We start from the raw sequence: 25,188 nt of genomic DNA on the forward strand, positions 1-25,188 counted from the left end.
GAAATCGCTACAAAATGCTGAAAAAGTTAGATGAGAACTACTTTTGAAATTGTGCTGCAGCAAATCGCTTACGTTAAGACACTCACATCCACATTCATTAGATCGGATATCAGGTACAATTTCAATGCCCAAATCGCACCTGAAATTGTGCACCCTGGATGCGACTTGGCATGCGATTTGCATGGCATGCGACTTTAAAATTGTATGCCAAGTCGCACCCTATTGTCTGCTATTAGAGCAGTCACATGGGTGCGTTTCTGACACTGATTTCTAAAGTAGTACATGTACTACTTTTGTGACGATTTGCATAGATATCTGTGTCAGATGTCTTGCAAATCACAAGGAAATTAGCATCTTCACTGTACGTCGCACAATTTCTAAATCGGCTTTGATGTGACCACGGTGTAAGGCCTTTTTATGTTTGATTTCCTGAGTGTTTTTCCGATTTATGGGAAATGCCGCATACTAGCAAAAGTGAATTCAGCTCTAACCACTAAACCACTGTGGGAGACATAGTTTGAGATCAAATGATATAGACTACTAAAATGGTATTACACAAGATAAATATAACCACAAACAGTAGTGCATGAACTCGTGAAAGGTCATCCACCCCTGTGAAAGTGTACTACACTATTAAGCACCTTTCTGGCTCCTGTGGCTGAGCTAATTCCTCCCCAGGACCATTTGGGCACCCACACGGATGGATGGATGGATGGAGCTGGATGACTAACCCATAGCTGCCAGCATACCGCTGCACCCCCAGATGTGTATAACCCATGCGCATTAATACTTTTGTTCTGGTGAGTGTAGACCAGTCCCAAGGGTGGTTTACCTTTCACGAGTTCATGCACTACTGTCCGTCACGGAGAGACCACACGTGCCATTCATAGGCACTCTCTGAGTTGGTACTCTGACATGAAGGACATTCCATTATTCAGGAATGATTATATGAACTTATTTTAGCACCATTTACCATTTTACATCATTATTGCAATTCTTTGCACTTTTTGGTTTTTACATGCGTTCATTATTGATCACATGCATTTATAGCGCTGCACTTGTCTTTAACATAGAATAGTTACGTGATTAAAGAGAATGAAGATATATAATTATCTTGGGATTTGAGATATAAGTGTGAAAATGTATAACATTTGAAAATAGAATGTATGAAACTAATGAAACTAAATGCATTAGTTTCCTGATCATTTTGGAGAAACAGCAAAAAAAAAAAAAAATTCTAATATAGGTGTACTATTTGTTATTCTAAAGATTCTCTTTTGCTAAGACAAATCTAGCGAACATATCCGGTATTGCACCTAAAAATGTGCCAGACCTGATTCCACATTTACTAATAGCAAAGTAGACGTTGGTTAATGAGATTGCTAGACGCCGCTCAGAAGACTGACAGGTCTTGATTGATTTAACTGAGTCTGCCTGAATGGTCAGAGTCTGATAGTAGACTCACGTCTTAGTGAATCAGGGCCTATGTGACGGGCAACTTGAAGCATCACTCTGAGGAGAACCGTGGTTGTCCAAGAGTGGAGTGTGGTGGGGTGGAGGATACGATGGACCATTTTATGCTTCAGTGCCCCTTCAATATAGAAGTCTACAAGCTGGAGGGTGGGGCTCTGGGTATCCCTTTCCTTTCCCGCTAAAGTTATGCGGAATGGTCTTACGGAGCCTTTCAGACTCACTGGGATTTTGATTTCGAAATACTTGTTCTAGTTAGCTTAGTAGTCCGTTACGACGTGTGGAATTCACGGTGTCAGGTCTCCATTTGCAAAAAAAGTCCTTTTTTTGATGCACAACAATCTGGACGAGGTTAAGAAGATTCAGGGTCTTGAGAAGGACAGGTGGCAGTCGGGGGCCTGGACAAAGGCGTGGAGGAATGTCAGGTCCCCGTAGTTGCTGTCTGTCAGTCTCTGGATGTGTGGCTTCTCTTTCTGTCTTTTCATGTCCCCTAGATTTTTGTAAGATCAGATTTTTGAAAAAAGGCTGTGTTTAGGTTACAGTTTCTTGAAATATATATATATATATATATAATATTTATTTATATTTATTCTGTATATATGTAAATATATATGTTTTTATTATGTTGTTCATTTGTAAGATTTTTAATAAACAAAAATTTACAAACAATTGAACTTCAAAGATTTTAGCTTAGAAGATTCATAAATGTGGAGGAAAAACCTAATACTGTCTTTTATTAAAAATGTTCCCTCTCACCTCCTCCTACCTATTCTGCTTAAGCCTGTATAAAAAATATCTGTGCACTTACCCTTTCTTTTTTTTTTGCAGTCTGGTATGTTTATGTGATCCCACAGCTCTGGCTCCCCTGTGTCAGTGAGTAGCTGCTGCAGGGGAGAGGATTGAGCACCAACAATGGCTGAGCCATGGAAGCCTGGGGGCTCACAGAATTCTCAGCCATTGCTGAGTGCTCCCTAGGCTAAAGCTGCAGGATCCCATGACCGAACCAGATTAAAAATAGGTAAGTACAAAGATCTTTTTAACACAAGATAGGCAGGATAGATAGGAGGAGGGGGGAGGGAAAATTTATAAGAATAATTAGACTTGGGCTTTTTGTTTCATTTAATAGGGCTTTCAAATAAGTGTTCAAATAAATTTAGACATGTGTTTAAATCTCCTTTGCCTCTGAAGCCTGATTTGCATTTGGATTGTGCTAAGGAATCCATGCAAAACCTTATTTCTGCATGTTTTAACCAAATCGCTTGACAACAAGATCACGTGCATTGCATGCAGTTGCGGGGCGTTTGTGGTGCTTTCCAGTTACTTCAATTTGTAGCATTGAGCAGGCTTGCCACCCACCTATCGCTACATATCAGGTGAACATTGCTGTGGGTGTGAAGCGAAGCATTGTGGCCATGCCATGTAAAAATCCCTGTCCGCTGCCTATTGCAGCTTAAGGGGGGCAGGTGGCAAAAACGTGGCTCAACCACATATATCCCCTACCCCCCCCACAAGTCTAAACAAAGAGATACAATAAAAAAAAGACACAAGCGGATAGTATTCACAACTCTTTACAAAATATACATTATCAAGGTATTGGAAAAGTACATTAGGCAGGGAAAAATAAAAAGAAACACTCTTGATTTCTAATCCATCCTGTGTGCCATTACAGTACAACACAGAGTGGCTCACACAATGGCTCGGTACGTACTAGTAAAATCAATGCTCCAAAGAGCTTACACTCTAAACAGATTTCAAGATAAAATGACAACATAGAAAATATATTAAGTAAGCGAAGGCACTTAGAGGTAACACTAATGGGCTCATTCAGTAAGGCAAAGAATGATTTGCAGCGTGAACCAGAATTAATTTTTACTGACATGATTTCTGTTAGCTAACTTGCGATTGGTTAATGCATGCCACCATTGTTCTTTGCACTGTTTTACTGAATGGGCCTGTAACTCTTCTTGATATCAGCGGTTCACATCAAGGCCCAACTGTAAGTGTATTCAAGGACTATGGGCCTCATTTCTGAAGGTGTAGAAGAACTGTCTTTGGTGCCCTATAATGAACCAATCTGGTTGTTGCGGGGCTTCTACAAGCAGTTTTATTGCAGGCAAGAGTCATATTTATGAAGCAGAAAATAATCACTTTACCATTAACCTGGAGGGTCACCGCATCTATAAGGCTACCTTCACACTGAGGAGTTTTTGAAGCATTTTTGCGTTAAAAAAAGGGTCTGAAAAGCTCCAGAAAACTGCTTCCCTATGTACGTGAATGTATATCTATGTATGTTTTCACACTGAGGCGTCGTGCTTCCGGTGCGGTGTAAAAACTTCTTTAGGGCATGTTTGGAGAGGTTAAAAAAACACACCAAAAATGCCTCTTCTCATTGAAATCAATGGAAAACACCTGAAAAGTGCCTCACAAACACCTCTGAGATGTGTTTTTGGTGCAGTTTTTAAGTCACGTGTCCTTTAAAAAATAATGCTCAGAAAGCAAGGCAAAAACGCGGTAAAAACACCTATTTTTTTTTGGAGCAAATCAGTGTGAAAATAGCCTAAGACATCTGCACTGGCTTAAGCGATGACGTAAAGTGATATTAAACCCTCACTCATTTAAAGCTGAATTCCAGGAATTCAGCCACTTTGTAAAAAGTAAAGAGTTAAGTCTAAGGAGGTGCATAACATCTCCTGGGCTTATCGCTATTTTTTAGACAGACATCTGACAGATTATTGCTCTGCTGGAAATTACATCCGAGAGCTGTAAGAGAGGAGAAAGACACACAGATCATCTATGCCCACTCATCCCTTCTGCTGCCCATTCACAGAAGCCTTTGCATTTTGTGCATGTGTTCTCATAATACCAAGGCTTCTGTGACTGGGTAGAAAGGATGGGCATAGCAGCTGCAGTGACTCTCCTGTTTAAGATGCATAGCTAAGAAGGATCAGCGTTGGGCTCCTGGAACTACAGACAGGAGTAAAGTTGTCAGATATAAATAATAGAGCTCAGCCCAGGAGGTGTCATGCACATTGCTGGACTTATTTCACTGCTTGCCTTCATTTTCTCCTGGAATTCAGCTTTAGAGGATAAATACACCTTTCATAACATGTTACACCCATATTCAGCATACAACATGTTATGATTGGATAGCCCCCCCCCCCCCCCCATCACTGTTGTGACTGCTAGTGAGGAATCCTCTCCTCTTCCCTTTGTGGCTGTTTTCAGTGAACTACCACAGCGCTGTTGTAGTTCATTGAACCTTCCTGTCAGTAAGGATCTCTTTGCCCGTACAGGATGGCAGGTCAGGGGGAGACCTGCATGGCACCAGCAATCTGCTGATCGCTGGTGCAATGCTTTATGAAGGCTCCACAAACAAAAAAATAATAAATGCACTTTTACCTGCAAAAAATTATGCATTCATTATTTTTTGTTAAAAGGTGAACTTATCCTTTAAAATGATATTAAGGTTCGCTTTAAAAAAAAAAAAAGAAACATGTCATACATACCTGCTTTTGCAATGGGTTTGCACAGATCCTTCTTTTATCAGGTCCCCCACAGGCGCTCCTGGTTCCTCCCCCTTGACCAGTGCGCCCCCATAGCAAGCCTCTTGCTATGGGGGCACTGGTGCATGCTCTCTCTTTAGGCCGGCTCTATGCCTCCATAAGATAGATAGAGCCATGGCTCAGCCCCGCCTCCTTGGCTGTGATTGACAGCTAATGAAGAGAGGGAATCCCAGGACAGCTGAGGCTCTTGTGCACATCGCTGGATTGAGAGGGAGCTCAGGTGAGTATAAGGGGGTGTTATTGGGGGGGGGAGCAGCACACAGAAGGTTTTTTTACCTTCATGTACAGAATGAATGTAGATAAAAAAAACTTTGAGCCTTTACAACCACTTTCAACAGATGATTTAATCACTACTGAGTATGCAGCTTCTTTATCTTTTAATCCTTTCCTATGTTACAGGTTAAGCTGCATGACCACTGTCCCAGATTTCCAGGGTGGCTCCTTTCTCTTGCGAAATCCTATGGATTTCCACCCTTGCTTGCAGGACTAGAGTTGTGTCTCCCTATACTGTGTGCATCAATAGAAACACACAGCCCCATAGCCTAGGATGGCAAGACATTGCCATGGCTAACAGACTGACTCCAGACTGCACTGTCTACTGTTAACTCTTTCCTGTGAAGACTGGAAGTTCAGAGAAGCAGCAATAAGAGAGCAGGAGCCAGCAGCATTGATAGTTATAAACTGCAAGAGCTGGGGTAAGAATTTGAACAAAAATTGTAGTGGGGAATGTTTAGTTTATTGTGTTCAGTGTGTTAAGTAAAAAATGTGTGTGCAAGGTGGGGGTGTGGGGGGTGGGGGGTGGTAATACTAATTTAATTGAGGAACATTAGGCAGCTGTTTGCTGAACATCTAGATTTCTTGTTCATTAATGGCATGCCCAGGAATTTTAAGGTGTCATGAAGATTCACCATTTTTAGAAGATTCCAAGACACTACAAGACATTTGTAGTTGTATTGGTTTGGATCGAACAATTATTCTTGATAAATACGCCTTGTTTGATCAGTGAATTCCTATTCTGCTTTGTACTAACAGTGCATATCCATCACGCTGCTGTGTCCTATATGGATGTAGTGGCTGGTGGGAGGAACCACAGAGTGCAGAGGAGCATCTGACAAAGTTTTGGAAGAAAGTTAAAATTCTCCCTTGCAGTGAGGCTGCTGCAGCACAAGTTAATGTTTTTGTTCATATCCAGGAGACCAGGAAAAGCAGTTGTAAGTACCTGATGTAGCCTCTTCTCCCCTAATGATCCAGCATTGGGATGCCTACTGATGCAGACCGATGCAGAGCCTATAGGCATGCATTGGATGTGACTATGCAGAATGGTCTACTATTGTATAGTGGAGTGCTGTCTGCCGAATGCGGAGGATCAGGTATGTAAAACTACTTTTCTCATCTTCTAGACCAGGGGTCTCCAAACTTTCTAAATGAAGGGCCAGTTTACTGTTCTTCAAACTTTGACAGGACTGTGGCCAGCAGGAGTAGAAAATGTAATTGTGTCAGTGGGAGTTAACAGTGTCCCATCTTTGGTGTCAGTGGGAGGGTATACTGCCTCATCGTTGGTGTCAGGTGAAAATAGTACCCCATCATTGGTGTCAGGTGGAGGAATAGTGCTCCATTGTTGGTGTCAGTGGGAGGAATAGTGCTCCATCATTGGTGTCAGTGGGAGGAATAGTGCCCTATCATTGGTAGCACTGGGAGGAATAGTGCCTCATCGTTGGTGCCAGTGGGAGTAAAAGTGCCCCATCATTGGTATCACTGAGAGGAATAGTGCCCCACCGTTGATGTCAGTGGGAGGAATAGTGCCCCTTTGTTGGTATCAGTGGGAGGAATAGTGCCCCTTTGTTGGTGTCAGTGGAAGGAATAGTGTCTGATCATTGATGTCAGTGGGAGGAATAGTGCCCCTTTGTTGGTGTCAGTGGAAGGAATAGTGTCTGATCATTGATGTCAGTGGGAGGAATAGTGCCCCTTTGTTGGTGTCAGTGGAAGGAATAGTGTCTGATCATTGATGTCAGTGAGAGGAATAGTGCCCCTTTGTTGGTGTCAGTGGAAGGAATAGTGTCTGATCACTGATGTCAGTGAGAGGAATAGCGTCCCATCATTGGTGTCAGTAGTAGAAATTACACCACATTGTTAAATATCAGTGGGAGGAATTGTGCCCCAAGGGCCAGATAAAAATCAAGCAAAGGGCCACATTCGGCCCCAGGGCCACAGTTTGGAGACCACTGCTCTAGACCTAAACAAGCAATTAACCCTTGCAGTACGGTGGATACCCTAACGCAAGGGAGGCGTTTCGCTTTTCCTAGAGTTGGACTTTAAGGACTCATTCACACTATATGTGACGAATGGTGATTTTCTGCACACGCTCAGTGCCAGTAACGGCAAAGGCAGATAGAAGACAACTGCGACAGCCCTTGTCACCACTCTGAAAAGCAATCCATGGTGAATTGCTTTACAGATGGTAGCTGACAGGCGACTCACCACATAGAAAACAACTCTGACAGCCCTTGTCACCACTCTGAAAAGAAATCCGTGGTGGATTGCTTTTCAGATGGTAGCTGACAGGTGGCTTACCACCTGTTTTGACCGTTAAAAGCTCACACCACCATTTCAAAACTGTGTGTATTGCATGTGGTTACAGGGAGAATAAAGTGCAGACCCGTTTATTTGAATGGGTCATGTTCAGCATGTGGTACTAGCCGCCAAACGTGACACGAGGAGGGGGGGGGGGGGGTGACATTTTTGCCTACAACCTCTTCTGGCTGCTGTGTTGGATTTTCTATTGTCCCTCTCTGTGGGGAGGGACAATAAAACTCTGGCTCAACCATCTATTTTTACCTCCTCTCAGCAACAGGTTTAAATGTGCCCAGGCTCATTAACACTGGTGACTAGGGGGTTGTAAAAGGGGGTGGTTGTTCTATGGATTTACTCTCCTCCTCAGGGGCAGACTGACCATTTGGAAACTCGGGCACTGCCTGAGGGCCAGGGGTCAGTAGGGGGCCCCATGAGATGCCCCTGGTACCTTTTTCATAGGCTTTTTTGAGTTTAGGCAAGGGCACAGGGGGCCCATGATCCTCTATTGCCCGGGGGGCCCATGAGTTGTCAGTCTGCCCCTGGTTCTCCTACAGAAGGGCATGCAGCCAGAGCTGTACACCTGCCACAACTGCAACGGTAACACGGCTGAACATGACCCATGTAGGTGTATGGGGACGTGCTGCAACTGCGTGCAATGAAGTGGCATGGTGGTTCAGCCTTTTTTAGGCTAATAACAAGTAATTAGAAGAGGACATATCATGTCCTTACCATCTATCATACACCCTCTGAAAAGTGATCCACTGTGGATCGCTTTTCAGAGGGATGGCACACCAGAATGGGCCCCTATTGTCTCCCGTGGTATGTCTTCTAACCACACCTGTAATATGTATGCCGTCTGTAACAATAGCTTTCACCAGTTGTGATCAGCACTGTAAATCATATTAGTTAGGTAAGGGTTACTGTATTTTGCATATTTTCTGTATTAATTGGGCTGGTAAGGTGTCCATATCTTTAAAGCTTGACCATTATATATCACAGCAATGGCCACCATATTACCGGTCATATGTATAAAAAAGCATTTTCACTGTGCCCAGCAACCAATCAGATCTTGACATTCATTTTCCAAATCTATTCAGATCCTTTGATTTCAGACACTTTTTCTACAGAAGGGCCCATAATGTGTCACTGAATCATCTTCCATGTAATAAATAGTAGAAGCTCTATAGGACAGTCCAAGAAAAAAAAAAAAAAAGGTTGGTCGATAAAATACAGAAAGAAGAGGAGGTGTGAGAGTGAGAACCGTCCTCTCAAGGCACTTTGTTTGCTGGAGAATGTCCTTTGTAGCAGTGCTTGGAATAACGCTTGGCTTTGTAAGCAGGAAGATAGTGCAGGCTTCCATCTTGTCGTTTCATGGAAGGCTGCTGATGTCTCTCCGAGGTGGTGGGCCCACGGGCCTTTCAGGGGTCTCATTGGCCTTTCCTTCGAACATCATGATGCTGCAAATAGAAAGCAAAGGGTTAATGACTGGGGTTTATACACTGCAGTCTACATTATCAAACTAGGGATGAGCTCAGGAGTGTTCAGATTCTAGTCCAAACCCACCTGAGTAGTCCCGCTAGATAGGCATCACTGTATTGGGCCAATCATAAGTGGTCAAGGCAATCCTGGCTTTATAGTCACACAAAAACCGATAAGTCTTTATGACCACTGATAGGTTAAATGAGTAACACTGAGGATCTCATTACAATGGCATCTGAAAGTAGGTGGGATATATTAGGCATAAAGTGAACATGTTGTCCCTGAAGTTGGTGTGATGAAAGCAGAAAAAATAGGCAAATGTAAGGATTTGAGAGACTTTGGCAACGGCCAAATTGTAATGACTAGTCAGAGTCAGAGCATCTCCGAAACTACAGCTCTTGTGGGATGTTCCTGGTCTGCAATGGTCAGGACTGACCAAAAGTGGTCTAAGGAAGGAAAACCAGCAACACGGTCATGGGCAACCAAGGCTCATTGATGCACGCGGGGGGCGAAGGCTGGCTTGTGTAGTCTGATCCAATACAAGAGCTACTGTAGCTCAAGTTGCTAAAAAAGTTAGTGCTGGTTCTGATAGAAAGGTGTCAGAACACATGATGCATCGTAGTTTGCAGAGCAAGTGAACATCAGAACTGGACCACGGTGCAATAGAAGAAGGAGGTCACATTTTCTACATCATGTGGATGGCTGGGTGCGCATAAATTGCTTACCCGGGGAAGAGATGGAACCAGGATGCAGTATGGGAAGAAAGCAAGCTGGCGGAGGCAGTGTGAAGCTTTGGGCAATGTTCTGCTGGGGAAACCTTGGGTCCTGCCATTCATGTGGAAGTTACCTGACATGTACCACCTACCTAAACATTGTTGGTGACCAAGTACACCTCTTCATGGAAACGGTATTCTCTGATGGCAGTGGCCTCTTTCAGATTAATGTGCCCTGCTACACTTCAAAAATGGTTCAAGAATGGTTTGAGGAACACAACAATGAGTTAGAGGTTTTGACTTGGCCTCCAAACTCCTCAGATCTCAATTCAATTGAGCACCTGTGGAATGTGCTGGAAATACTATTCTGATCCATGGAAGCCCCACCTCACAACTTACAGGACTTAAAACAGAACTAAAAGGATCCTTACTTACCTTTCCAACAAGGGTCCCTGTCCCATGCTTGCATCTTCTTCACTGTGCTGCTCTTTGGCCATTTTCATTGGCCAGTATGGGATGACATCACTTTTGCACATGCGCAGGAACCAGTCATTCTGGTACAGAAAAATTGGCCTGACACTGTAATTCGCATGTGCAGCTCTGTTTACATGCCAGAGATTGCTTCCGGCACTCAGGTAGGTGCATTTTCTTGCAGAAGAGACATTGCATATCTCTTTTGCAATAATAGTCTGACTGCTCAGTCTCTGATAAATGTAACACCCTGCTAGGAAAGCTAGGGGGAGGTAGATATCTATTTTTTCAGTTAGAGGCTGAATAGCAGCATGTGCAATAGTCAGAGGGTCAAATTTGGGTCAGGGCTGAAAGGCTCTGCAGATCAGCTCTCCAATACCTCCCCCTGATCTAGAGACCTGGAGAAGTCTCTAGAATTCACTGAGGTGAGGAGGAGCTGGTCTACACTCTCAAGGGATACTGGCCAATCCCCAAGCAGGAGGTGTGGCATGGGGTCAGGACAGACCTGAAGAGTGACCAAACCTGCTCAGTAGCAGGAGAGTTCGAGTGGAAGGTGGAGTGAGCATAATGGTGTGTATGGAGCCTGAGAGGGGGTCCAGGAGAGGGGCCTACCTACAGGTGGGAGGAGCTGGAAGGGAGGATCTCTCAGCCTCATTGTCCCCAGAGAGAGGACAACCTGGGAAGCAGGGAAGGAGCCAGGCCAGCATAAGGTCTTAAGGCAGGCACCAACCCACAAGCTTGAAGGAGAGACTGAATGAGTAACCCCACACCCCCTGTGCTCAATTAGGGGAAAGGGCATTTGGGTGGGAAACAGGACTAGCCCCCATCTGGGACTGCTAATCTTAAGAGGCAGGGAGTGGGTCCTCTTGCCCAGGGATTCCCTCAGGCAGCTGGGTGAAGAGGAGATTTCACCTGAGGTCTGAGGTGCACCAGGAGAGGCTGGAGAGCTCTTCAAGAAGAGAAAAACCTTATGAGCACTTGTACGTAGTTCCAGGAAGTTGTCCTCAGTTTAACAGTTCCTTGGGCATCTCATATATCCAGGGGCGGACTGACCATTTGGAAACTCGGGCACTGCCCGAGGGCCCGGGGTCAGTAGGGGGCCCCATGAGATGCCCCTGGTACCTTTTTCATAGGCTTTTTTGAGTTTGGGCAAGGACATAGGGGTCCCATGATCCCCTATTGCCCAGGAGCCCCATAAGTTGTCAGTCTGCCCCTGCATATATCCCTCATCCCCACCCAAGTTACAATCCCCTAAAAAAAAAACCAAAAAACAAGTTCAAAGACTGTTTACTGTCTCCTGTGTGCAAGGTCTGAAGGAAATACATGTTGTCTGGTTGTGTTGCAGGACTATAGGGGGACCCAAAACTTCAGCAACTCCTAAGGGCTAGTGCTACATAAAGAAGACCAATTTCACTTTACAGGATCTGCTACTGACAGCTCAGTCCACACACCACAGTCCAGATACCACAGAGCTCTTGTGGCCTCCATGACACGACAGGTCAGAGCTGTTTTAGAGACAAAAGGGAAACCTAGTCAGCATTAGTTGGGTCATCATCATGTCATGGCTGATGCGTGTACATTCAGCACATCCCTAATCCTAGCCTAAGGTGGATGTATGAAACATTTTGATTGCTAATGCACACTGTATTATAAACAGTTGTCTTTTAAAAAAATACGTTTTAACTTTTTAAATCTGTTGTTGCATTTCAGTGCGGATTTCCTGGAGGTCTTTTTTTAAGCACTTTCTGTCCACATCTACTGTAATGATGACTAAATTGCATTACTCAAAGAGTGTTTCCTGATGGTGACAACTGTGAACCACGTCTGCATAAAGTGAGATGAAATGGCCACTTGTAGTCTCCATCAGAAGCCTGGGTGACAACGCAGGATAACAACTGGGAGAAAAGCATGCGTTCCAAATGGCGGAAGTGACGTCGGCAGAAGTTGCGTCATTAACCAATTCAATACCGGGCAATTTTACACCTTCCTGCCCAGGCCATTTTTCAGGTTTCAGCGCTCTCACACTTTGAATGACAATTGCGCGATCATACAACATTGTACCCAAACTAAAATTGTATAATTTTCTTCACACAACTAGAGCTTTCTTTTGGTGGTATTTAATCACCGCTGGGGTTTTTATTTTTTGCTAAATTAACAAAAAAAGACCAAAAATTTTGAAAAAAAACCCACGTTTTTCTTTGTTTCTGTTATAAAAGTTTACAAATAAATAATTGTTCTTCATAAATTTAGGCCGAGATGTATTCTGCTACATGTCTTTGGTGAAAATAACCCAAATTAGGATGTATTATTTAGTTTGTAGGAAAGTTATAGAGTTCACAAACTATGGTATAGATCTGAATATTGATCAATCCTGAAGTACTGACAGCCAATCTAATTTCTTGAGGTCCAAGAATGTCAGAATAGTACAGATATCCCCCAAATGACCCCTTTTTGCAGAGTAGACAGTCCGACGTACTTCATAAGAGGCATGGCGAGTTTTTTGAAGTTGTATTTTTTTTGTCATAATTTTTCGGAAAGTGAAAAAATAAAAAAAATTATTTTCACTATTTTTTTTTTACATACTGTCACCAGTGCAGTACAGCGTCATCATATAACTGGCATGGCGGTGATCAGGGACACTGACTGGTGACAGTATAAAAAAATAAAATATATATATATTTTTTTTATTTTTTTATTATTTTTAATTTTTTATTACATTTTTTTTTAAGATTTTTTTTCATATTTTACTATGACCAAAGTAGTACAATGTTACCATAGTAACATTGTACTACTTTGGGGGAAGTGATCAGTATTTTTTTTTTTTTTACACAATTTGCTTATAGCAAAGAATTACTTTGCTATAAGCAAGCATTTACCTGAATGAAATCGATTCATTCAGGGTTTTTTTTTTTTTGTGCTTAGCTGTGACTTGGCCACAGCTAATCACATGACATGTGACCTGCTGTGACCATTCACAGCTAGACACTAGTATACAATGGATGGCATGAATGAAGCCATCCATTGTATACAACTGTCATGTGACCTGCTGTGATTAGTCACAGCAGGTCACATGGTACCGGCAACAGGGGCCGGTACTCAGATCTGTCATCGGCCGTGTCCAAGGTACACGGCCGGTGATAGATCGCGCCGCTGCGCGGCTCTGCAACCGCGCGCCAAATGGTGTACACCCCAGAAAGCGAATGCATTTTGCGGCCGCCAAACGGCTATAGGCCGGGCGGCTAATGTTTAAACCTCGACGCGTTTCGACCAATAGATCATCATCAGGAAGTGCCGCGTCGAGGTTTGATGATGCAACTTCCGTCCTTTAGAACGCATGCTGAAACGTATTTTGGTTACTAATAGCAACGCTGTGGAAGAACATTGGTCAACAACATCACGTTGTAAATTGGGATAGTCCCAATTAAAGCGCTAGTGACCGTCCTAGAGATAGGTTGTCATTGTATGATGGTGAGTGCAGATCCATTTGGGGCACCAGTCTGAGCACAGTGGAGCACTTGTCACTTTAATATGGAGTTCACAATCAAGAATTTAGCACACTTGCACCTTATGTTCACATATTGGGACTGCATACCTAATACAACCAGTTTAATTAGATGTTTATTACTTATGATTATTGATTATTTTTGAGTGTCATCAATATTTTTTTATTTTTTCTTGTTTATCGGTAATGGGATGAATGCTAAATACCATGTGGACCGCACATAAGTTGTGTAATGTACACTGAGCTGTGCATGCTGGGTGATAAGAAGCCTTTATTGCAGAAGAGATGTGGGGTTGGTTTACTTAAACTGGAGTGTGCAAAATCTGGTGCAGCTGTGCATGGTAGCCAATCAACTTCTAACTTCAGCTTGTTCAATTAAGCATTGCCCAAAAAAATAAAAATGGAAGCCGATTGGTTTCTGTGCAGTATTTTGATGAGTCACTGCTGGGAGGGGGGAGCAGGGGGCTCTGAGCTGCTGATAAACTCACTACTGGGAGGGGGGCGCAGGGTAAGCTGAGTCAGTGCTGGGAATGGGAGCTTAAAGTCGATTATAGATGGCTGGTCTTTGCTGAACCGGCTGGATTTCAATCCATCTATGGCCATTCCCACGCAAGAGAAGTTGACTATTGATTAGCTTCACTATTTTCATTCGATCAGCACATGTAGCCAATTGGCTGCAACAAAGATCAGAGTATTCTGAGAATGGAGGCGTCCCCACTGTCAGAGGGGGAGCAGGAAGCACAGAGCTGTTGAATCATTGCTTAGAATGGCAGCTATACTCCTGGGTCACTGCTGGGAGGGGGAGCATAGAGGCAATGAGCAGATGAATCATTGCTTAGAATGGCAGTTATTCTCCTGGGTCACTGTTGGGAGGGGGAGCAAAGAGCACTGAGCTGTTGAATCATTGCTTAGAAAGGCAGCTATACTCCTGGGTCACTGCTGGGAGGGGGAGCAGGGAGCACTGAGCTGTTGAATCATTACTTAGAAAGGCAGCTATACTCCTGGGTCACTGCTGGGAGGGGGAGCAGGGAGCACTGAGCTGTTGAATCATTGCTTAGAATGGCAGCTATACTCCTGGGTCACTGCTGGGAGGGGGAGCAGGGAGCACTGAGCTGTTGAATCATTGCTTAGAATGGCAGCTATACTCCTGGGTCACTGCTGGGAGGGGGAGCATAGAGGCAATGAGCTGTTGAATCATTGCTTAGAATGGCAGTTAGACTCCTGGGTCACTGCTGGGAGGGGGAGAATAGAGGCACTGAGCTGCTAAACACTAATAATAACATATAAATCCAGTCCCAAATTACATCACCAATCTTGTCTCCAAATATCACCCAAACTGCCCTCTCCGCTCCTCACACGACCTCCTGCTCTCGTCTCCTCCTCCCATGCTTATCTCCAGGACTTCTCCAGAGCCTCCCCATCCTCTGGAACTCTCTACCCCAATCTATCTGATGATCGCCTACTCTGCCCTTTTAGGTGATCTCTTATCTCTTCAGGGAAGCCTTTCCTGCCTTCAGTTAATAACGGAATCTTCTATTTCTCCTATCAGTTCATCCCACACAGTGATTACCCTTTGTACCACCAGCCCCTCCCTCTTAGATTGTAAGCTCCGAGGAGCAGGGCCCTCCTATCCCTCTTGTATTGAACTGTATTGTTGCTGTATTATCTCCCTTTATATTGTAAAGCGCTGAGCAAACTGTTGGCGCTATAGAAATCCTGTATAATAATAAGTCACTGCTTGTAATGGGAGTTGAACGTCTAGGCCACTACTGGGGAAAGGAAATGGGACAAGGGCAGCTGAGTTGTTGAGTCACTACTGAGAGGGCAGAGCAGGGTGAGCTGAGATGCTGAGAGAAGGACTGGAATGACATCTGTGCTTCTGCTGTGACCTTTAAGGCTCCATGTACACTGCAGCTTCTAAACTCGGGTTTAGGAGCTTTTGACATTTATTTGCCAAAGCTCCTAAACTCAACTCCATAAAAGCCTGTGTGTCCATGTTCACATAGGCTTTTAGCAGAGTTTAGGAGCTTCCACGTTTAAGTGAGGTTAAACCTCCCTCTCCTGAACACAGAAGAATTGCGTTCAGGATAGGAACGTTTTGACCGCCGGTAGTGTGAAAACGTGGCAAAGTTGCGGTACCAAAGTTACCACAATTTGTGGTTTCCTGCGGCCGGCATTCAGGGTAGGCTCGTGTACATGGAGTTTCGGTATGGTGATTTTTACATGGTCCAGCTTGGACAAGAAATCACAGGAAATGACGGTAGTAGGCTCCATAATACAGTGATTGCTGAGCGGCTGCCATGCTGCACACAGGAGGTTGCCTGCTCTGCACAGGCATCATTCAGAGAACATTTTGCATTTTCTCAACCTGGACCAATGTACCTATGCAAAAATTGCTACACCTAAACTTCAGCTTTAAGAATGAATTGTTCCACAGTGCCTGTAGTTACGGAGATCAGTCTGGATGTGTTTCAGACCTTATTAACGGCTTAACAACATGTAAATACTGTATTCTTCACTCCATAAGACACACGTTTTTGCCCTTATGGAGCGGCCGGCCCAGTATTCCAACCCCTCACCGCCGCAGTGTTAGAATACCGGGCTGGCCGCACGGCTCTTCTGTGGCAGAAGAGAGGAGGAGTCCGAGTCAGCAGTGCAGCAGCGCCGGGCAGGGCCCAAAGCAGCTGCCCCTTAAAGCGGAGTTCCAGCTGAAAAAAAAGTCAGCAGCTACAAAGCTTGCAGCTTCACAACCGAGTTCCCACTGCACATGCGTGAGAAGCACTGTGCTTTGTGAATGGCCCCGTAATCTTGTGGGACCTGTCACGTGTCCCAGAAGACTATGGGGAGGGAGGACAACTTCTGCTTCCGATCGCCTAGGCAATCACAGCGGAAGTGGGAGCAGGTACCCGTCAAATTTTGGTACCCACTCCCCAAAGGTCTGCAGTCTCTGGTCATCTGCTGTACTATGTCCGCAGTCTCTGGTCATCTCCTGTACTGTGTCCGCAGTCTCTGGTCATCTCCTGTACTATGTCTTCAGTCTCTGGTCATCTCCTGTACTATGTCTGCAGTCTCTGGTCATCTCCTGTACTATGTCCGCAGTCTCTGGTCATCTCCTGTACTGTGTCTTCAGTCTCTGGTCATCTCCTGTACTAGGTCTGCAGTCTCTGGTCATCTCCTGTACTATGTCTGCAGTCTCTGGTCATTTCCTGTAGTATGTCTGCAGTCTCTGGTCATTTCCTGTACTATATCTGCAGTCTCTGGTCATCTCCTATACTGTGTCCGCAGTCTCTGGTCATTTCCTGTACTGTGTCCGCAGTCTCTGGTCATCTCCTGTACTGTGTCTGCAGTCTCTGGTCATCTCCTGTACTGTGTCCGCAGTCCCTGGTCATCTCCTGTACTATGTCCGCAGTCTCTGGTCATCTCCTGTACTGTGTCTGCAGTCTCTGGTCATCTCCTGTACTGTGTCCGCAGTCTCTGGTCATTTCCTGTACTCTGTCCGCAGTCTCTGGTCATCTCCTGTACTATGTCCGCAGTCTCTGGTCATCTCCTGTACTGTGTCCGCAGTCTCTGGTCATCTCCTGTACTGTGTCTGCAGCCCATTGGTTCAGAATAATTTTTTTCTTGTTTTCCTCCTCTAAAACCTCGGTGCGTCTTATGGTCAGGTGCGTCTTATGGAGCGAAAAATACGGTACCTGAATGTTCATTGCCAGGCTATGGTTACAATAGAATGTTATTTGGTAATGCTGGCAAAAGTCAGGAGTCATGTGTGATAGTTAATGATAGTTCCACTTTATATAATAATAGGTCATATAGGCTTTTCTGGTCAGACCTGAGCTCAGTGTTGAGTAAGCCGAGAGACAGCTGAAGTAACAATAGGAAGCACATGTGAAAAAAATGGAGAAGTTCTGAATAAGAGGTCTGATCTAAACTGGAGAATTATAGCGAATTATGAGGAAGTTCCATTGTGCAATATCTTTAAATTTCAAAAACAGAAGACAAAGAATTGCAAAGCTTTCACAAACTACATTGTAGATGACCATGGAAACAGCTTAAAGTGTATATGTGGGCAATATATAAGGACCCAATACCACCATAACGTGTGTAGCACCCTCCTAGTTTAGCTAGAGGAAGCTAAACCCTTTTGGCTAGTGAGGAGCTGATTAGCAGCTCAGGTGAGATAGCCAGTGGGCTTAAACTCTGATCAGGACTGAGAGACTCTGCAGGCCATCCCCACAGAAATTTCCCCTGCTCTGAAGCTTTTAGAGGAGGGCCTTTCAGACAGTGGGTGGATCTGAGGAGTGGTTGGCTGCACTTTTGAGGTACCTACGGACCTCAGCTATTCCCAACAGGGGGATTGGAAAGGGGATGGACTCCCCTAAAAGTGATGGAGCTTGCTCAGTAGGAGGAGAGTCAAGTGGAAGACTGCAAGGCTGGAGGAGAAAGGCTGCCAGGAGGCCTAGTGGGAAGGGGCCTGCCTAGAGCTGGAGAGGAATCACGCAGGAACCACTGGCCCCCTGAGAGTGGACCACCTGTAAGGCAGGGAAGGAGCCACCCAGCCAATAGGCCTAGTAGCAGCAGCCATTCCGCTAACAGGAGAGGATCTGAATGCACCCCCCCGGGCAGATAGGGGAAGGATCACTCTGGTCGGAAACCAGATTAGCCCCCTACTAGTGACTGCAAACCTTGCCTAAATAAACAGGAGCCAGGTCCCCTGCTCAGTAAGAGTCTCCAGATTGTTGGGTGAAGAGTTCATCTAGGGTCTGGGGTAGTACAACTGGAGCTGCTGGCTAGCACTCCAATAAATACTGTGTCAAAGGAAAGAAGCTGTGAATAGTTTGGGAAGTTGTCCTCAGATTTCGGTTTCCTTGGGCCTCCTATGCTCCCCTTTACCCTATCCAAGTTTAGTCCCCTCAATAAAACAACAAAACCAGAGCTCAAGGACTTGTTTCTGTCTGTGGATGAAAGCTTGTGTGGGAAATTCTGACTAGCTGTGCAAGACTATAGGGGGACCCAAATCCATCAGCAATCCCTAAGAGTGTAGTGCTACACGTGTTATGTATGTCATTACCGTGTTATAACACGTGTTTCTGTATGTGGTAATTGCACCCTGACACCTTACAGTGTGCTGCAACAAATGTTCATTATAGAGCACTACAATACACAGACACAGTTGCTTTATGTGCTGTATTGCACATAAAAAAATTACAAAATCACAGGACCTTATTTTGCACTTATTGAATGCCCATTCATTTGAATCGGTTTACTGAAGAAAGATGCCTAAAAGCAAACTCTTTTATGGTGTATATATGCTCCTAACCACTCGAGGACCCCCTTTCTTCCCAGGACAGGCGCTATGGCAGTAATTACTTGGTCATGCAATGTACCAAAATTTATTATTTCTCTTAAACATTTTTTAGGGCAGTATTTAATAACCACTGGGATTTTACTATATAAAAAGACCAAACAATTTGAAAAAAATCTGTTTCCCTTGCTTTCTGTTCTAAAACATTGCAAAAGAAAATGCCTGGGGAGTACAACACCCCTAAAGTGACCCCTTTTTGGAAAGAAGATACCCTAAGGTGATTATGCTGTTACACAGTTAATATTTATGTTAATGTACATGAGAATTCATATAGTTTATTCTTTGTACCATTTCCTATGGACATTTCTATAGTTAGTTATGCTGCCATCCAGTGACCTTATTTGGTAATGCACTTGTTTTTCATATTACCTCCCTGAGATCTATGACACAATTCCTTTGTATATGAAGCTCCTCCCTTCTTCTTGAGTACAGGACTTCCTGTGTCATGGATGCAGCTAACAGTCCACATGTAACAGGGACACATGTATTCTGCATAGTACGCTACAGAAAGTATCATCTTTTGACCGCATAATACTGGAAACCATTCATTCTGCTGTATCCTGTTGTCACATGTACAGAATAAAGCAACTTCTGGATGAACACAGTATTGGTGAGTTCAACTATCTGATAAGGATTGCCCACAGTGATTATATCTGCTTATACAGGCTAGGCAGAGAGGTCTCACAAGGGATAAATCGCTATCACAACAATCTGAGTCAGAATAGTGATTTTTTGGAAATGAATAAACATATAAATATTGAGAGGGATATGGAGATTGGCAATGGTGTACTAGATATGTTAAAAAGTGACACTAAACGTGATTTAAAAATTAAAAAATAACTTGATTTAGAAGAGAAATATGGGGTTGGGGAATAAAAAAAAACAATTTATAGTCACCTATAGGCATCAGTCCCCCGCTGGCTCTGCACTGAGAACTGAGTGATCAGACACCACTGATCACTCTGAACAGAGAGCAGGGACTGTCAGTCACTGGCTCTCTGCTTTGCCCCTCCAGCGCTCACTGGAGCACTAGGCGTGGGAGGGAGCAGCAGCACAGCTGAGAGCCTGAGCCAGTTGCCGGTCCATGCATCTGGGCAAATTCCAACCATATTGCCTTGATATTTCCAACAAAACATAACAAACGTACCAGCCTAGTACATTATCAAAGCAAACATTAATTGTAAAAATGAAAATAAATCTACTCACAAACGATTTGACAGACAGAGCTCATCAACGTAAGAGTTATTCCTTCCACTCCGCAGACTCCTGGGCTTGGGAGGGCATCACCTGAACCCCAACTGGCTTACATTGTGGGGGAAGTACCCTCTTCCTCAGAGCCAAACTTCCCTCAAAACGCATAAGAGGTTGGGGTTCAGGTGATGTCCCCCCAAGCCTAGCAGTATGCGGAGTGGATGGAATAGCTCTGTTACTATAATAAGTTCTATCCAGGGGCAGACTGACAACTCATTGGGCCCCCGGGCAATAGGGGATCATGGGGCCCCTGTGTCCTTGCCCAAACTCAAAAAAGCCTATGAAAAAAGTACCAGGGCATCTCATGGGGCCCCCTACTGACCCCGGGCCCTCGGGCAGTGCCCGAATTTCCAAATGGTCAGTCCGCCCCTGGTTCTATCATATTGTTTGTGAGTAGATTTACTATCATTTTTACAAGTTTCATCTTTACTGGGATAATGTACTAGGCTGGTACGCCCTCTGTTTCTTGTAGTCTTCAAATACTTTATTGGGTTTTCCCTGGTCAAAGAAGACAGCAAACGTGGAACTATGAAGTGGAACATATCTCCAATGAAGAGATGGATGGATTTGAATGTCTGATATTAGACCACCACACTTATGTGCAGGAGGTGTTTTGCTGGGATCTTTCCAGAGCCTGGACTGGCTCTGTGACGTTAGCTGACAGCGGGTTTTAGCTTGCTGTCGGCTCAAACCGCGTCACAGGAATGCAGACCTAAGCGTACTCCTGTAATCCAAAGGAGAGGTAGGGCCAAAATAGCTTTGGCCGTACTTCTCCTTTAAGTATATATTCCTAACTCAGAAAAGTCCCTTCTATTGCTCTTATGCAGGCCACAGACGGGTCGTTTATCGGCCAAATTTTTGTCCGCAAGCAAAATCGGCCGATATTCACGTCGTTAGTGGGGCCAGCCCGTCGGCCATTTTTCGCGGATCTTCTTGTTTATTTTTATCGGTCATGCTGGAGAATCCACGAAAAACATCGGTGGCAGCATCGACCGATTTTCCATTTATCGGCCGACAATTCGGCCGATAAACAGCCTGTCTGTGGCCAGCCTTAGAAGAGGTTAATGTACAGATGCCCAAGATAAGGGAGGTGGGGGGTTAATAAACAGGTCATTGCAAAGACAGGATGGAGCCGACATATAATGTAGAGGAGTGACTAGTCACTGGTACTGGATGACATTGGAACTGGCTGCGAAAATATTTTTATGTAAACTTTTTTGTTTTCATCCACCTTGTTTGTTTGTGTAGAGCTGCACTCAAACAGACACAAAATGTAATAAAAACAACTATTAGTAAGTAACGTCATCAAGCTTTGTATAGGAAAAATATTTTCAGAGCTTTCACAAAGAGACGTGTGGCAGTTCGATGATGGGAGAAGAGCTGGGAGTTGAACTGGGCAAAGTGTTCCTTGTTTTTCTCTTTGAAATGTTGGAGAACGTGTTATTATGCCATTGTACATGTAATGACAAAAACACATAGAACAACTGTTGATTTGAAGCTCTGAAAAACAAACTGCATAATGCACAGCGACTGTGGCTACTACAGAAACTGATTTTAGTAAAGAGCATTACAGCAAACATCCAGGATGGTTACAACAAGAAACTGTCCATATTGTATTGGGAGTAACAAGTTTTGGGGCAGCTTTTGGTTAGCTTGGCAGTTAGCCGTGTTGTTTTTGGAACAACTAAACATGAAATTTTGCCAGAAACGTAACATAAATTGTCTAGGTATGGGGATGAATATTTTATTTATTTCAGGTACTTATATAGCGCCGTCAATTTACGCAGCGCTTTACATATATATTGTACATTCACATCAGTCCCTAACCCTCAAGGGGTGTACAATCTAAGGTCCCTAACTTACATTCATACATATACTATGAACAATTTAGACAGGATCCAATTAACCTACATGCATGTCTTTGGAGTGTGGGAGGAAACCCACGCAGGCACAGGGAGAACATGCAAACTCCAGGCAGGTGGTGCCGTGGTTGGGATTCAAACCAACGACCCAAGTACTGCCAGGCGGAAATGCTAACCACTAAGCCACTGTGCCGCCCATGAGATTGACATTCTACTAAATTCAGACTAGGCAACAAATGACAACTTTCACTGGTGGAGGAACACATTGACAGTATGGCTACATGGAGTGAAGCCTTTATCAGTGGTTCTCAACCTTATTGAGACCAGGCTCCGGTAAATCCTTCCAAAATCTTCCATGTCACAAGAGTAAAAAAAAAAAAAAGTTTATACTCACAAAATAAAAGTATGGGAGTACAAATTATTTAAGGGTGAGGGTGGGGCTGTGTCAATGGGAGGATGAAGGTTCTAGAGCAGTGGTACTCAACCTTCCTAATGCCGTGACCCTTTAATACAGTTCCTCATATTGTGGTGACCCCCAACCATAAAATTATTTACCCAGTAATCATAATTCATGAGTGTTGTTTTACCTCCAATACTGCTGCTTTCAACACAGTAGCTGCTTCTAACAGAGTAGCTGCTTTCTACACAGCAGCTGCTCTTTACACATCAGAAATATGTGTTTTCCGATGGTCTTAGGTGACCCCTGTGAAAGGGTCGTTTGACCCCCAAAGGGGTCGCGACCCACAGGTTGAGAACCACTGCTCTAGAGGGTGTTTGGGGCCTCTGCAGTAGGCTTGATGGCCATGTAGGAGATGGAGTTTCTGGAGAGAGCTGGGGTAACTGTGGTGGATGGGGGTCTCTGGAGGGAGCTAGTGTTTCTCCACCAGGCTGGGGGTTTTGTATGGGACAATGTGGGAGACTGTGGAGGGGCTAAAGGCTTTGCAGTAAGCTGGGGTGACTGTGAGAGGTTGGTGGGCACTGTGGGGGACTGAGGGCTCTTACGGGACCTGGGGTAATGTGAGTTGTTGGTACTGTAGGTCACTATGGGAGGTTGGGTGGCACTATAGGAGCTGGAAGACACTGTGGGAGCTTAGGGGATCTGCAGTTAACTGGAGGCCTTGGAGGAGGAAGCCAAGGCACAGTGGCTAAATGGTTACCACTTCCGTCTGGGTCATCGGTTCGAAACCCAACCATGGCAGCACCTGCCTGGGGTTTGCATGTTCTCCCTGTGCCTGCGTGGGTTTCCTCTGGGTGCTCCGGTTTCCTCTCACCCTCCAAAGACATGCTGGTAGGTTAATTGGATCCTGTCTAAATTGGCCCTAGTATGTGTATGTATGAATGTGAGTTAGGGACCTTAGATTGTACGCCACCAACCATGACGGGGCGTATAACTCCTGCTGCGGCTGTGATATGTGTATACCCCTGGCCACTGCAGCTAAAGGGAGTGTGGTTGGGGCGAGAGTTTTACCATCCCTCAAACTGCAAATGTGAACGAACCCTTAGGCTCCATGCACACTAGCGTTTTTTTTAGCTCAAAAAACACCAGCAAAAGCGCTGGATACAAAATGCTGGTAAAAGCATTTTTTTAGGCTCCATGCGCACTAGCATTTTTCTAAGCTCCTAGAAGCTGTTATTAGCATTATTTTTCTGCTCTTAGAAGCTAAATGGTGTTCTCCTTTGTGTCTATGCACATGACTTTAGGCCATTAGATTTTTTTTTTTTGAGCTTCAGTGTCTAGGAGCAGAAAAAAAAATTGTTTTTGTAGGAGGTTTTTGAAGCATTTTTTAGGCAGAAAAAATACTAAACGCTCCTAAATGCTGCTTTTTTTTCTACATGTAAAAATGCTAAAACTCTAACGCTCCTAAAATGCTACTACCAGCGTTTTTTGAGTTTAAAAAACAATAGTAGCCTCAGTAGTGTTCAGAAGCATTTAGAAGTGTTTGTGTTTTCACAATACATGTAGAGGAAAAAAAAGCTAGAATAAAAGCGGTTAGGAGTATTATAGTAGCATTTAACAGCGTTTAGCGTTTTTTCTGCTGGAAAAAATGCTCCAAAAAACTTTACAAAAACATTTTTTTTCTGCTCCGAGATGCTGAAGCTTAAAACATGCTAACAGTCTACAATCGTGTGCATGGACACAGAGAACACTATTTAGCATCTAGGAGCAGAAAAAAAATGCTGGTAAAAGCTTTTAGGAGCTTAGAAAAATGCTAGTGTGCACGGAGCCTCAATATTCTGAGCCCCCTATAGGTCTGCTTTCCTGTGCGGTGCATCTGCAAATTTCCTGGGTTAGCTGCACTTTGCCTTAGACTTCTAATATACCCTGCAGGTGTGGTGCACTTTCAGAAAGTACACCAAATCTGGAGGATATAATAGAAGTCGATGGCTAAGCAAAGCAAATTGGCAGGATTAACCCTAAGTTCACACCTAAGCATTTTCTGCAGTGTTTTGCAGAATCGCAGTACAGTCCATTTAACATGATTTCCTATGGGACAGGTTCACATCTCTGCGTTTTCACCTGGGGCGTTTTTTGGAAAGGGTCAGGGACTTTTCTTAACGCAAAAAGTTGCGTTTTTGGTTCTATAGACTTCAATGGAAACACTGCAGAAAAGTATGTAATGCGTTTATGCCGTTTTAAATCTGCCTAACAAGAAAAATTAAAAAAATTAAAAAAAAATGCAAAACGCTGCAAAAATGCAGGTGCAAAAATGCAAAACGCAGTGCAGATACAGCTCAAACACAACCTACAAAGGTGTGAACCTAGCCTGGGATGGACTATTTTCAACCTATGTAACTTATGTGTGAATCTAGGGTTACTGCAGGTTATTGTGCAGCCCCTGTTCTGCTTACAAAGAGTTTTCTGCCGCGTTTTACAGAAACGCACTACAGTCCATTTAGCATGATTTCCTATAGGACAGGTTCACATCTCCGCGTTTTTACCCGG

The 25,188-nt window shown here is 44.2% G+C and overlaps 1 protein-coding gene across 2 annotated transcripts in view; it reads right to left on the reverse strand.

Annotated features, from left to right (window-relative positions):
- Nucleotides 1-3,022: 3,022 nt before the first annotated feature.
- The window catches only part of AIF1L (allograft inflammatory factor 1 like), a 134,357-nt gene continuing 112,191 nt past the window's right edge, over nucleotides 3,023-25,188 (reverse strand). The window contains exons 6-7 of one of the 2 annotated variants that reach the window (XR_016311555.1): nucleotides 5,448-9,061; nucleotides 3,023-5,416 (exon numbers count right to left, since the gene is read on the reverse strand). Coding sequence is in view for 1 of the 2 variants with exons in the window: in XM_089669028.1 (XP_089525154.1) it covers nucleotides 8,974-9,061 (88 nt within the window). In the remaining variant the exon portion in view is untranslated. Of the gene's footprint in view, nucleotides 9,062-25,188 lie in introns of both variants that reach the window. The other variant, XM_089669028.1, reaches the window with a different exon arrangement.

This window comes from Staurois parvus, unplaced genomic scaffold, assembly GCF_062004578.1.
Source record: "Staurois parvus isolate SC_StPar_1 unplaced genomic scaffold, SC_StPar_1.0 ptg000068l, whole genome shotgun sequence".
Classification (NCBI taxonomy): Eukaryota; Metazoa; Chordata; class Amphibia; order Anura; family Ranidae; genus Staurois; species Staurois parvus.